Here is a 15,160-nt window from a genome sequence, read left to right as displayed (position 1 = left end):
GCATTAAGATAAGGATTATGTTCATTGTAATTGAACTCGTGACTTTCAAGTAGTATGTAGTGACTCTTTTAAATGGAAAGTCATGAGATCGAGTCTCGGTAGAAGTAATATTGACTCTTTGAACTTCTGCGATGGATTAGTGTAAGTAGTACTAAACCAATTCGGACACAAAGTGAAAGTTTTCACATTCAATACCCCTGTGGAATTACTAATTACACCGTGGGTCCTATCTAATTCAATAATTTTGACTTTGTGGCATTCATGAACAGATGAATTTGATTGTGTGAAGCGCTTAAGCACATGAAACCAAACAGCAACGGCTCGATTATCCAGAAGATGAACACTGGGGCCCCGAATTTAGCATTGGGGGAGAACCCAGAAAGCCAGCCTGTCCTACCGACGGCTACACTGCAACGTGTTTTTCCACCGCACAGCTGACAGCACAAACTCACATAGCCGCACTTGTGAAAAGCAAAGCAAAGCAAAGCGGAGATCCACCGAAATCCCTCTTTTCATCTCTCCAATCTTCCAAAGCTGTGTTTTTTTTTTTTTTGCAAGAAAATAGGTGACAGGGGCGGAGGAGAGCTGAAAGCCTGAAACTTGCACCCCAGGTGTTTGTTTTATTGCCAATGCCAGCCTTTTCAGTGCCCAATTCTTGCTTATTTCGTTTCGCTGTGGTTCTGTGCTTTGCTGCTCTGGGTTTAGCTGGAGACCCTTATGTCTTCTATGACTTGACTGTCTCCTACCTCACTGCTTCCCCTCTTGGTGTCAAGCAAAAGGTTCTTCCTTTTTATTTTTTTATTTATTTTTATTTATTTATTTTATTTTTTTGTTATCAGATCTTGAATTGAACTTGTCTTAACTAGAAGAATGGCAGCTTAGTTGATTCCTGAATGTTTGATTATGGACAAGAACATAGGATCGAGTCCGGTAGTCGCAGTGTAGGAATTAACCCAATGTAGTGGGCTCTTGTGTGTTGTGGCGACCAGGCGGTGGTCCTTCCACTTAATGGGCTGTTAAGTCATTGTGATTTACCCTCTACTATCCGGCCAGGCCAGGTGTGGGGCTTGGGGACTTGTATTAACACTGCAGCTATGATTTGCATTATTAAATGCTTTGCATTGTCCATATTTCTATTGCATTAAGCATTTCTTAGACATTCTCTTTTATGTGGTGAAATTTGGTTGAACTTTTGTGATGTTATCAGATGATGTTCTTAAAAGTTTAAATCTTTTAGGTGATTGGAGTAAATGGGCAGTTTCCTGGGCCCATTCTAAATGTCACTACCAACTGGAATGTTGTTGCAAATGTCAAAAATGATCTTGATGAGCCTTTGCTTATTACATGGTATACCAAACTGATTTCAAATAATATAGGTTGTTATAATTTAGACGTGATGCTGATAGGCACAACTCGTCTGAATCGGATGTAGGAATGGTGTCCAACATAGAAAGAATTCTTGGCAAGATGGTGTCTCTGGCACGAATTGTCCCATTCCTGCTGGATGGAATTGGACGTATCAGTTTCAAGTCAAGGACCAGATAGGAAGTTTCTTCTACTTTCCTTCATTGGGTATTCAGAGAGCAGCTGGTGGTTATGGAGGAATCATAATAAACAACCGAGATATTATCCCCTTACCATTTGGGTTTCCAGATGGAGATATTACCTTGTTTATTAGCGATTGGTACACTAAAAGTCATAAGGTTCGTAGAAATAGTGAAATACGCAATGCCTATTGTTTTGAATCAGCAGTCTTCTCTCCTTGTACACTTACATGTTCTCATTTTATATGGATCAACATGTGTAACAGGAAATGAGAGAAGATCTTGAAAACGGTGTTGGACTTGGATCACCCGATGGTGTTCTTTTTAATGGATTAGGTCCATACCGCTATGATAATGGATTGGTACCCGATGGTATTCCTTATTCAATTGTCACAGTTGATCCAGGTAAGCTTGCGTTGTGCATTCATATAAGGGACCTTCTCTAGAGAATTATTTGACCTTTTTATTGTCACCTCTCTGCATGTTCTAAATAATAGGATTCTAATACTGCTGGCAGCTAGAGAATGTTGCTCGTCTGAAATTTTTGTTCGGTATGTGAGAAATATTTTCTTGTGGCTATTTCAGGTAAAACATACCGCCTGCGGGTACACAATGTCGGGACATCTACCAGTCTGAATTTCAGAATCCAAAATCATAATTTGCTTCTTGTTGAAACTGAGGGTTCATACACGGTGCAACAGAACTATACAAGTATGGATATCCACGTGGGTCAATCATACTCATTTTTGGTCACAATGGATCAAAATGCTAGCAGTGATTATTACATTGTTGCCAGTCCACGCTTTGTAAATTCATCTGATTGGACGAAGGCTGTGGGAGTTGCTGTATTACACTACACAAATTCACAAGGACCTGTTGCAGGTCCTCTTCCAGACCTTCCTAATGAAAATGACAAGTTTTTCTCGATGAGTCAAGCAAAATCCGTAAGGTTGTAGACAATCATAATTGCTGTTGAGTAATTATTAGAAATTTCCTCTAATGCATATGCATCGATGCCACTTGGATGTTTTCCTGTTTCTAAATGAAAAATGCACCTTTGAACTTGTTGGTACTGCGTTAACCATCCAAATTTACAAGAGTACTTGTATGTTCAGTTGCTGAAAGGTGCCGGTTAGGGAGGTTAAAAAACTTATAGAATAAGACGTATCTATTAGACTATGATTTCTAGGGTAGGCCCTTTCTTTATCTTGCTTTGTCTTGATATCAGGTTATGGATTGTATTTACATTTCATGCCTGATTATAGTAACATTTTTGCTTCAAATCTATCTACAGATGGAACGTAACAGCTAGTGCTGCCCGCCCAAACCCACAAGGTTCTTTCAAGTATGGGGATATTACGGTGACTGATGTTTATGTCATCCTCAATAGGCCTGCAGAGCTTATCGATGGAAAATGGCACACTACACTTAATGGCATTTCATACTTGGCCCCTGCAACACCTTTAAAGCTTGCCGAGCAATTCGACATACCGGGGGTTTTCAAGCTTGATTTTCCGAATAGACTGATGGACCGACCTGCTAAAGTTGATACGTCTGTAATCAATGGTAGTTACAAGGCATTTGTGGAAATCATATTCCAAAACAACGACACAACTGTTCAAAGCTACCATCTTGATGGGTACGCCTTCTTTGTTGTCGGGTGAGTAGTAAGTTTTGATGGGAATCGGCTCAATTCTAGATTTCTCGGTAATAGCCAAAATAATCAGATCTTGTGTCTTGTTTGGGTTGCAGGATGGATTATGGTTTGTGGACCGAGAACAGTAGAAGCACTTACAACAAATGGGATGGCGTGGCTCGGTGTACTACCCAGGTAATCGGTAATCCTAATTCAAAACTATACATCCTTCCACTTACTATCGGGACATGTTCAGTAGATTTAGTATATGATGTCTTATACATCTTCATTCAAATAGAAGATGGCAAAAAAGATGATGATATGATTCGGAAGAAGCATATTGTTTCACGCCTCAGGTTGACATAAATGTTCTTTTGTGCTGGTTAAATGGGATTATTACTCTGAACTAGTTTCTAATAATGCTGAAAATCTGTGGAACATAGGTGTTTCCTGGCGCTTGGACGGCTATCTTAGTTTTTCTCGACAATGCTGGTATCTGGAATCTCCGTGCTCAGAACCTCGACTCCTGGTATCTTGGCCAAGAAGTATATATTAGCGTCGTGAACCCAGAGATCACAGACAAAACCGAGCTATCTGTGCCGGACAACACAATCTATTGTGGTGCACTATCACCTCTGCAGAAGTAACTTACCTTCCTTTCTCCCGATTTCTTTTACCTCAGTTTTTATACAGCAAAAACTCCTGAAATTTAATCTCTAATTTCTCTAAGTTTCGTCATTCATTCTAGATTTTCATTCAAAACTTCATTCCAAATCTTCCAAACACCATGATCTGAATCATTTGTCCAGTATATATCCAGAATTTGATTTCTCATGTACCCCTTTCTTGTTTTCAGAGACCAATCACAGAGAGTAAATTTCTCCAAGGGCACACCGCAATTTCCAAGAACAGTCCAAACAGCTGTAATCGCAATCGTTGCAGCCATAATTCAAACTTTAATGACATGGTAAAATGCCAAAGCCTCACTCAACCATGACACTTCAAACCCGCGTAAGGATCTTCTCTCCCTTGTTTTTGGGCTTTTGTTTGTCGCCTTCGTGTATATTTCGAATCAGCAAAAGAAATATAACCCGGATTATATGATTCTCCATTCTAAACGTTGTTGACTACATTTCGTGTATCTCTGTTGTGTATTGTTTGTAGGCAGTAGCACCATAACTGTAAATACCAAGTTGCTTGCCTGTTGCTTGCAAGTCAATTCAGTGGTTAACAGTTAGCTAAGCAATTTGCAAGAAAATGTTCTGTTCTTGAAATGTGATTTCTTTTTGTTAGGTCTGCAAATATTATAAGCAAAAAAATGTCCCAAAGATTGTAACACAAAATCTACCAGGCTTTTGCTTTAAAAAATCAGAATCAATATTGCCCCCGCGGAAGGGGTAGATGGGTTGGTGGATCATGATTCTTGTATCAGAAGGTTACGAGTTCAATTCTTGTGCGGTTTACATCTTTTGTGCAGTTTCCAGGCTATTATACATGAGTGAAGTGTAGGGCTGTGCAGCGGACGGTTCGGTTCGGTTCGGTCGGACGGGAGGCTTCTCCGATCGGTTTTCGGATTGGCATTGGTCATATCCCATCCGAAAATATTTGGCACTATACCCTATCGGTTTTTTGTAATTTCGGACTGGTTCGGTTCGGTCGGTTATCCGACCTGAATTCGGTTAAAGAATATATGCAAAAAAAGTGAAAAACAATTCAAAACTTTACTAAGTATTAAGTTATAACTGATTGTCTGATTCTAAGACTCTAAGTTATAAGTTATAATTACACATTAATACTTATTACAGACCAAAAGAGAAATTTGCAAAACTCATAAATACTTTGATAAGTTATTACAGACCAAAAGAGAATAGAATAGATCATAGATGATACTTTGAAATTTGAATATTGAACAATACACTGAATACAACAACAAGTTAGTGAGTGCACAGTTGACATCCCTAGCCCTTAATTCCTTAATTTATATCCACAAAGCTGAAAGTCCTACTCTTCTTCCTGTAAATTGTTACAAGTTACAACTTAAAAGTTAGTGAAAACTGAAAAGTGAAAACTGAAAACAATTACAACACAATTGTATAATTAATACTTGGAAGTTGGAATTTTGGCTCAGTAAGCATTGTTTCCTATCAATTTTGAATTAAGGGCAAATTGCTTCAATAAATATAGAGCAACATGCCAACTTAATCCTTCTTTTTCAGATTATAGGTGGAAGCTTCGTCATTGCCATTTGCCACATAAACTGATAAAATGGACAAACAGAATAGAGTAACAAAGTTAAATAAGGCGGCAACTTACAAAAAGTTACCAAGCCTTACACTCTTACTGTCTTACAGAGTTACAGTTGCAGAGTACCATACTTACAGTGGACCAGTGCAATCAAGGATTCAAGCCAGCAACTAATAACACATAGTTACCATGGCCTCAAAAAATACCAACTGAGATTAGATTTTAGAATGAAATTGAGTAAATTGACAATTAATTAGAATGGAGACACAAGTAATGATAAAGAATAACATTACAGGAATTGTAGCCAGTGTAGGATCAAAATTCCTTCCACTTCCACCATCAACTAACTCTGCAAAATAAGAAATGTAAATTATTAAATGCAAAATATGAATATAAAACTGTAAAACAACAAAATGAAATTAAGTGTAAAATAATTACCTTTTTCAAACCTCTCCAGTTCTTCAAGATTTTCCTCAATACATAGAGGAGTATTGGGCAGTCTAAGCCAATCCTGGGTACACACCAAAGCTTTCACAATTTTTGGAGTTAATGAACTCCTAAAAGGATCCAATACTCTCCCAGATGTACTGAAGGCAGACTCAGAGGCAACAGTTGAGATTGGAATAGCTAGGACACCCCTAGCAAGCTTAGAAAGGATGGGAAACCTCTCAGCATTTATCTTCCACCATCTCAGAATATCAAAGGAGTTTTCCTCCTCAACTATTGCCTCACTCAAGTAGATATCCAATTCAGTTTTTTTCTTACTCCCAGATTCCAATCTTTGTTTTTTAATTTGGGACTTGAGTAAATGTTGTGGCCTTCCAACAGACACAGAACTGACAGAACTCACAGAAGAAGCACTACCAACAGCAGCAGACACAGAAGAAGTAGAAACAGAAGAAGTGGCAGGAACAGAATAATCATCAAATAACTCATTCAAACCAGCAAGCACTTTATCATAGTATGGTTTACCTTTCTCCTCACCATACATATGATTAATTTGAGTAGGCATATACTCTAATTTATCCCTGTGGTCTAGAATGTTTGCAAAGAAAATCATAAGATTCATCTTGTCTATATCACCCCAATACTTCTCAAATTTTGCTTTCATATTTCTCCCCATTAAGCTCACTGCCCCACCAGCTTCCACCATTCCATTTAAAATACAATACAAATCAGAAATCTCACTGAAAAATGTGTTAGTTGTCACATATAAAGATCCAGAAATTCTGATTGTCATATCATAAAAACATTTCAACAACTCCACCAAACTGCTCACAGACTCCCAGTCCATAAAATTAGGCACAAAATCACCCAAGTCAGATTTGAAAGAACTATTAGACTCTTCACAAGATTCAAAGACTTTTTGATAAGTCAAAGCAGATTGTAACATCAAATATGTAGAGTTCCATCTGGTTGGAACATCTAGACACAAAGAAGACCTTTGCTCAATTCCTAACAAATCAGCCAAGTCCCTGAACTTCTTTAGCCTGACAGGTGAATTCCTAACATATCTAACAACCTCCCTAACTTTTTTCACAGAACTATCACACTCCTTCAAGCCATCTTGAACAACCAAGTTAAGGATATGAGCAATGCATCTCATGTGAATATACTTAGCCTTCACAGTTGATGTACCCCAAGACACTATTTTTTTCTTAAGAAACCCCATAGCAGTGCATTAGACGAGGCATTATCCACAGTAATACTAAAAACATTCCTAAGCCCCCACTCCAGCAAACATGTTTCTAGGGCTTTTGCAAGATACTCCCCTTTGTGAGAGGTAATAAGGACAAAGGCTATGATTTTTTTATGCAGCTTCCACTCTGAATCAATGAAATGGGCAATCACAACCATGTAGTTAATCCTTTGGATTGATGTCCAAGAATCAGTGGTAATGCTAACCCTATGACTGGTTTCCCTTAAAAAGGCCTTCAATTTCAGTCTCTCCTCTTCATAGACCACTAGGATGTCCCTACTTATAATCCATCTAGATGGAACTATAAACATCCTGAAACCTAAACCCTCAACAAATCTAAAAGGCAGTTCATCTATGATTATCATTTTAACCAATGCCCTCCTAATTAAGTCTTGGTTAAATACCCAGGCCCCAATTTCTCCCACAGTAGTTTCAGATGACTCAGAGGTATTAACTGCTTGAAAGGTTAAAAGGGACTGCCTAGTATCCTTGGAGTGAGGGTTTTTCAAACAGCTTAGCATATGGGCTATTAAGGAAGATGTACCATGTTTCTTGGACTCACACTTGTACACTTTTGCACAATAAACACACCTTGCTTGTATAGTAATATTGTTACTGTCTTTTATTCTCACAAAATGATCCCATACTCTGGATCTGGAATCAACCTCTTTCCTCTTCTTCCCAGAAACTGCAGCAGGAGGTTGCTCATTCTGTTGATTATTAGCCTCAACAGTTTGGGCTTCCACCACTGTAGGTTCCACAATTGAAGAATTGGGTGGTTGACTACCAGGAGTACTGATGTTATCCATCTAAAATATGGATAAGTATCAGTACAGACAGTATTGGGATACAATCACAAAGAATAATGGACAGAGCCAGAGTGACAAACAGTCACTCAATGTCTCAGTCAGCCATACAATTACACATAAAGTTCTAGAATCAGACACATTTTGTGTCATCATTTTCCAAGAACACAATTATTTTATTAGGAAATTTATTGAGAATACATTTAAGGGCATACATCCATAAACTTGACTAGAGTCTAGACTCTAGAGTACTAGACAAAGAAATCCAGATTCAGGGTTTCAATTTTCAAATTTCAATTTCAGATTGGGAGACTGTAATATTAATATACAGCAATTGTTTCCCAATTCCTAGTCCATCATTATCAGGATTTCTATAAACAGGGCTTCCACTTGACCACCAGTATATGATAACTGATTAAGTTATCAAACTAGGGTTTGTAAATTGCTAAAATTCCAAATCTATTTTATTAAACTAGGGTTTGAAAGAAACATGAAACGAGTCAGTGCTCCCACCAGAATATCACAGATTCACAGAATATCACAAAATCGCTAACAAGTATGCGACGAGTCAGTGCTCCCACCAGAATATCACAGATTCACAGAATATCACAAAATCGCTAACAAGTATGCGACGAGTCAGTGCTCCCACCAGAATATCACAGATTCACAGAATATCACAAAATCGCTAACAAGTATGCAAGATTGCAAGTAATGCAACGAGTCAGTGCTCCCACCAGAAATTCAGAATATCACATAATCGCTAACAGCCTAACAGATCAAACTATCAAAGTTATTAAACTAGGGTTTGAATACCTACTTCCTTTCTCACAAATACCCCGGAGAACAAGGGCTTCTAGCACAGATATCACCAGATGAAACAGCCGAACGGTCTCCAACAAGCACCAGTAGGGCGTCGGGCTTCCACCAGTTGAACTCGAACAGAACCAAGTCACCAACGGCCACCGGGTGGAACTGTGGAAGTCACCAACGGAGAACGAGAGAACTCAGAGTCTCAGACTCTTAGAGAAGTCGAGAACGAGAACAGAGAGGGATCGCGATTCGCGACTGAGGTCTGAGAGAGTGAGAGAAGTCTCAAAGAAATGAGAGAAATCAGAGAGGTCTGAAAACCCTAGGATGAGTCGCGACTGTGCAAATGAGGAGTTACGGAAGTCTCAATCCTTATCTAAGGATATATATACTACAACACCAAACGACGTCGTATAATACATAGCATATCTAACCCTAGTTTTGATCGGGTATTCGGACGGTTCGGATGCAATTTTGGACCATCCAACCCGCAGCCACTTAACCGACGTTGTTTCAGACCATCAGTTCGGTTTTTATTGGTCGGGTTCGGCCCGGTTCGGCAGTTGCTATTCGGCCGGCGGTTCGGTCGGGTTCGTTGGGTTTTTCGGGTTTTGCTTAGCCCTAGTGAAGTCTACTCATAATCACTTTTGTTATGTAAAAATAGTGCATATATAACATCTAGCTTGCAATGGAAGTGGTGGACCACTCCAAATGTTCCGAACATTCTTCCTTAGGGCTATCCTTATCTTTGCAATACTCTTTCACTTTAAAAAATGGGTCGTACTTTTATATTAGTAAATTTACAATTCTTTCACTATTTTCTTTACATTCTTACAATATTCTCTTACTTTCAAAATGATCTTATTCTCATATTATATTATAAATATAAAATAAAATAACAAAAAAAAAAAGTCAAAAAACTGCCCTGCGTTGTAGCCTTTTGCTGCCAGCCTGCCACATTGGATAAAAAATTAAAACTAAACAAAAATAAAAAATCATATCATCTACACATTATCTTGATAGAGTCATAGAGCTCCTCTTTTCAGAGTTTCAGATCTTACTAAATGAACTGTATAAATTTGTCCTATTGTGAGCGTTGGTGTACAAGCACAATTTATTTATCCATCGGAACTACTATCCTGTGTCATTTTATGTGTCTGGTTCGGTTAATGATTAACCTAATTGGCCCACACCAGAACAGTTTCCTACCGGGGCGATCCACTCTAGATCATGTGATCCTCACGCAAGAAATAATCCATAACATGCACAAACGTAAAGGGAAGAAAGGGCTAATGGCGGTAAAAATTGATCTTCAGAAAGCCTATGACAGTGTGGATTGGGATTTCTTGGAAAACACACTTGAAGGATTCCAATTCCCCAGAAAAATCATTGATCTCATCTTGTGTTCTCTCAAAGAATGTGATATTTCTATTATATGGAATGGTGGTAGGCTACCACCTTTCAAACCTGGGCGGGGCCTGCGCCAGGGTGATCCCCTAGCACCTTACCTTTTCAATCTGGTCATGGAGAGACTTGCTTATGATATACAGAAAGAGGTATCCATAAGAAATTGGAAACCCATCCACATATCTAGAGGTAGGACGGGCATCTCCCATTTGTTCTTCGCTGATGACCTAATGCTTTTTGGAGAGGCTTCGGAACAGCAAGCCAAAATAATGATGGAGTGCCTTAAAAGGTTCAATACCAGGGTTACAGGTAAACCTCTCTAAATCACAGATTTTTTGTTCTCCGAATACGAATGCAGGTGTAAAGCGTAGCATTGCGGTATTCCTCTCTCGCCGCACTTGGATTCCTATCTTGGAATCCCCATCCTTAACAAGCGAGTGTCAAAGAATACATTCAACTTTGTGATCGACAAAATGAGGAAAAAACTCACCACGTGGCAAGCAGATTCCCTAAGCATGGCTAGAAGGAGAATCCTCGTCCAATCCTCTGTTGCTACTATACCGACGTATACCATGCAATCATGGCCCTCCCGGTAAGTACCTGTAATGAAATTGACAAAATTTGCAGGAATTTCTTATGGGGGCACTCTGAAGATACGAGAAAAATTCACACAGTAGATTGGCAATTGTTGACTAATGACAATAAACTGTGGGTCAAAGTGATGAAAGAGAAATATATGAGTAATGGTGACTTATTTAACGCCAAAGCCAACAATTTGTTCTTGGGGTTGGCGTAGCATCACGAAGGGCAAGGAGATTCTTGAAAAAGGAATAAAATGGAAGATAGGCTCGGGGTCGTCGGTCAACTTTTGGCATGATTGGTGGATGGGGGACGGTCCCATCGCAAATTATCCTAACGTGCAGGTACCAAGAAATAGCAACAACGTATCGATTAGCGATTTCATTGGCCAAGATGGGACCTGGGACGTGAATGCGCTGGAAAATACCATCCCAGGTTCTACCCTTAATGCCATCCGGGCGTCACCAATCTCGATTAGAGACAATCAAAGGGACACGCGCTCATGGGCTCACTCAAGTACAGGTCTCTTCTCTGTTAAGTCTGCTTACTCTCTTATTGCAGGTCACCAAGTAACAGAAGACACGTATGGCTGGGTGTGGAATATCAAGTGCATGGAGCGTGTAAAACTGTTTATTTGGAAAATCTTACACAACGGCCTGCTTACCAACGCTGAACGCCGCAATCGAGGGCTAACAACACAAAGCGATTGCCCGAACTATGACGAAGGAGAAGAGACACTTGATCATATATTCAGAAGATGCCATGCGGCGGTGGACTGCTGGAGCTTAATCAAGGGACCTACAGGCTTCAACCCCAGCTCTCACACTCCTTTGGCGAGTTGGATTTAGGGGTGACCACGGTTCGGTTCCGGTTAAGGTTCCGGCGATTCTGGAACCGGAACCGGACGGTTCTGGTTCCAGAACCGTAATTAATAAAAAAAAAATAAATAAATACAAGTAGGCCACACCAGGCCACGCCTGGTGTGGCCTACTGGGCTACTGCACATTGGCAGTAGCCAATACAAAGACTCAAGTGAGTCTTTGAAAATTCAAAGACTCACTTGAGTCTTGTACTCTTGTCTACTCAACAAATTTTGAAGTGCCAGAGAATCTCTGGCACTTCATTAAATTTATTGGCTCCCTTTGTAGTTTTGGAGGTATATCTGCACAAAGTGAGCCAAAAACTTCCGAAAATTTAGGCTTTGAATCCGTAAATTTCGGAAATTTTTTTAAAATATAAACGTTGTATTTGTAACAACGGATATTTTTTTGTCAGAATGTAAGAACGGATTTTTTTTAGTGTACTCTTCAATTTTCATCACTTCATCAGGCATTCAAGAATCAAGGCTTCAAGTCTTCAACTCCTTCAAGGCTTCAACTCTTCAAGACTTCAACTGATAAGTCTTCTATCTTCTATAAATTAGTGACTTCAAAAATAATTTTTTACGCAACTTTCAATATTTAACTCTCTCACTCTCTCACTCTCTCACTCTCACTCTCTCAATATTCTGATTACTCTCTTACCTACAAGTCTACAACTACAATTTTTTTACGCAACTTTCATAATTTCATTCTTTCAATATCTTACTCTCCATTCTCCAACTCTCTCACCCTCTCAATACTTTGATTACTCTCTTGCCTACAATTTTCTCTACATTTTTTTTTATATCTCTACACTCTACATGGATAGTTCAAGCAGAGCATCCTTTTCCTACGAAGGCCAAGCTAGGAAATCGTGGCAAATCTCCTGCTATAGAACCTCCACGGCATTCGGTTCATGGATTTTCAAGAGAAAATCCTTCTTTTGAAGCTCCCCGGCATTCGGTTCATGGATTTCCAAGCGAAGCGCCTTTTTTTGAACCTCCCCGGCATTCGGTTCATGGATTTCCGAGTGAACATGAATACCACCAATTTTTACAACAACAATCATACTACCAAGACATGAATCCAAACCCTCAAATGACCATAAATGAACCTCAACATGCCTCTTTTGGTTCCCAACCATTTCATTCTTCTTTTGATTCTAACACTGCTACTTTTTCGCAGGGCCACGACGAGGACGAGGAACCCGAAGAAATTCAACCTTCTGCTGCTAAACAAAAATCCGATCTTTTCAGAGTACACATGAAAAAAGTTGAACACCCTGATGGAAGAATTACAGTTAAATGTAATTATTGTGACAAGGAGTACCAATGGTCCAAATCCGGTGGATACGGGACATACCGGAAGCATATAACTTCCAAACATCCGGATAAAGAGGTAAATACACAAACACAACAACAAATTGGGAGGTATACAACTAAATCTAGTGCTTTATTTCGTTACTCATATGAGCAAACTAGACGGAAGTTTGCTGAAATGGTTGCTATTGACGGTTTATCGTTTAGTTTTGGACAGAAAGTTGGCTTTAAAGAATTTTGCAGGGGTGCATTAAATCCACAAATGTGTGATTTACCGCGTACAACGGCTACGCGTCATCTTTATAAATTATATAAAGATGAAAAAAAGAGATTGATTTCTTACTTGGAAACACATAATGGGCGTGTTACTATATGTGCTGACATTTGGAGCGACCATTGGAGAGAACATTCATATTTGGGCGTTACTTGTCATTGGGTAGATCAAGAATGGCGGTTGCAAAAAAGAATCCTTGCCTTCCGGTGTTTTGATGAACAACATAGTGCACATAATATTTACAGTAAGTTACAAAGTATATTTGATGAATATAAAATTACTAACAAAATTTTTGCAATTGGTTTTGACAATGCATCCAACAATACTGCTGCAATCCCTGCGCTAAAGGAATTATGTCTACCGTATTTTGGAGGTAAATTTTTTCACCAAAGGTGTGTTTGTCATGTTTTAAATCTATGTGTTCAAGCTGGTTTAGTTTCTCTTAGTAGTAGTATTAAACCTATTAGAGATGCTGTTGTTTATTTGTGGAAGCATCCCAATGCGCAAAAAGAGTTTAGTCGGTTTTGCAAAAGAAACAATATGCCTCCAAAAAGATTTCCTCGAGATGTTCCAACTCGTTGGAATTCTACCTATACTTTGCTTAGTAGTACTATATATTATAAAGATTTGTTATGTTCTTTTTTTTCAAACAACAGTGATATTCATTTGTTTACGCAACATTGGGATGCTTGCACAAAGATTTGTGAGTTATTAAAAGAGTTTAATGATGCCACTTTGGCATTGTCCGGTGTGTATTATCCTACTACACACTTATTTTTAATTTATGCTGTAAATATTGTTGGTAAGCTTTCTGAATATCGTGATGATGATATTTTGAGTGATGCTATTGCATGCATTAGATCAAAGTTTTTAGATTATTATAGAAATATTCCTATTATTTATTTAATTGCAATATGTTTTGATCCTCGTTGTAAATTATATGGTTTAAGTACTTTTTTACAAACTTATTATGAATGTTTAGAATTAGATGATCCTGATGATCCGAACTATGTTAATGCTAATGCTGTACATAATGAAATAACGAGTTTATTTCATAGTTTGTGTGAAGAATATTTACAGGCTTATGGTCCGTCGTTGAATATTAGTACGTCTTCTCGAAGTACTTCACAAAGCTCACAATCATCTCAACGAAGTAGAGGCTTTAACCTGTTAGCTAGAGCAGGTAAAAGTCGTCGGACCAGTGGGAGCGCGACTAGTTCATCATCTACAGCATTATCCGAGGCAGAGATATATTTAAATACTGAGTTTGTATTTTTAGATAATGATGATAATAATCTTGATGTTTTGCAGTGGTGGAAAGACCACGAAAAAAATTTTCCTATTTTATCTATTATTGCAAAACAAATTTTTGGAACTCCTGCTTCTACAGTAGCAGTTGAACAGGAATTTAGTGTAGGTGGAAACATGTTGGACGAGACTCGTTCAAGAATGACGCCACAGTCAATTGAAATTCAAGTTTGCACATCCGATTGGGGATTGGCAAAAATTAGAGAACAAGAGAATGATAAGTCAGGCATCATCAACGATTTCTTTTCCGATGATGCAACCACTACTGCAACCGAAGGGGAACAAACCGACTCCTAAAGTCCTAATTCCAAAAAAAAAAGGTAAAAGAACTACGTAGGCTTTGATTCTTATTGAACTTTCAATAAGATACGTAGGCAACTTAATCTTGGTAAAATTAAGTGCAAGCCCAAAATTATTATTATTTTTTTTTGTTTATCATTAAAGTTTAGAGAAAATCAATGTATTATTATAACCAATGTATTTTAGATTTTAAGAATTGAGTAGTCAATACTCAATAATATATGAGATTTGAATTTTGTAACCAATGTAATGTATTCTTTTCACTGATTTGAAATAAAATCCAATTATTGAACTTACTTATAAATTATAATCTTATATCAATTGTATCATTGTATGTTGTATACTTACTAATTACTACTTGCCTACTTCATTACTTG

At 38.4% G+C, this 15,160-nt stretch overlaps 2 protein-coding genes across 5 annotated transcripts; one reads left to right on the top strand and one right to left on the bottom strand.

Moving 5' to 3' along the window:
• The first annotated feature begins 276 nt into the window (after nt 1-276).
• Nucleotides 277-4,919, top strand: LOC116004974 (monocopper oxidase-like protein SKU5). 4 transcript variants are annotated; one of them, XM_031245179.1, is made up of 10 exons: nt 280-779; nt 1,238-1,347; nt 1,433-1,703; nt 1,811-1,949; nt 2,130-2,493; nt 2,839-3,204; nt 3,297-3,375; nt 3,624-3,823; nt 4,037-4,191; nt 4,658-4,919. In XM_031245179.1, the coding sequence occupies exons 1-9, from the start codon at nt 630-632 to the stop codon at nt 4,149-4,151; spliced, it is 1,794 nt and encodes a 597-aa protein (XP_031101039.1). In that variant the 5' UTR covers nt 280-629; the 3' UTR covers nt 4,152-4,191; nt 4,658-4,919. The 4 variants fall into 4 exon arrangements, with proteins under 4 accessions (XP_031101041.1, XP_031101039.1, XP_031101040.1 ...); XM_031245180.1 differs by lacking the exon at nt 4,658-4,919 and adding an exon at nt 4,474-4,632; XM_031245181.1 differs by lacking the exons at nt 4,037-4,191; nt 4,658-4,919 and adding an exon at nt 3,479-3,536 and having other exon boundaries at nt 277-779; nt 3,624-3,759.
• Nucleotides 4,920-5,181: 262 nt separating this feature from the next.
• LOC116004103 (zinc finger BED domain-containing protein RICESLEEPER 2-like) lies at nt 5,182-7,932 on the bottom strand. Its single transcript, XM_031244037.1, has 4 exons — nt 7,092-7,932; nt 5,863-6,990; nt 5,718-5,773; nt 5,182-5,193 (listed from the first exon to the last, which is right to left on the bottom strand). Exons 1-4 carry the CDS (start codon nt 7,930-7,932, stop codon nt 5,182-5,184), a joined length of 2,037 nt encoding a protein of 678 aa, XP_031099897.1.
• Nucleotides 7,933-15,160: the final 7,228 nt, after the last annotated feature.

The sequence above is a fragment of the Ipomoea triloba genome, chromosome 14, assembly GCF_003576645.1.
Source record: "Ipomoea triloba cultivar NCNSP0323 chromosome 14, ASM357664v1".
Taxonomy (NCBI): Eukaryota; Viridiplantae; Streptophyta; class Magnoliopsida; order Solanales; family Convolvulaceae; genus Ipomoea; species Ipomoea triloba.
This window is presented reverse-complemented; position numbering and strand designations above follow the sequence as displayed.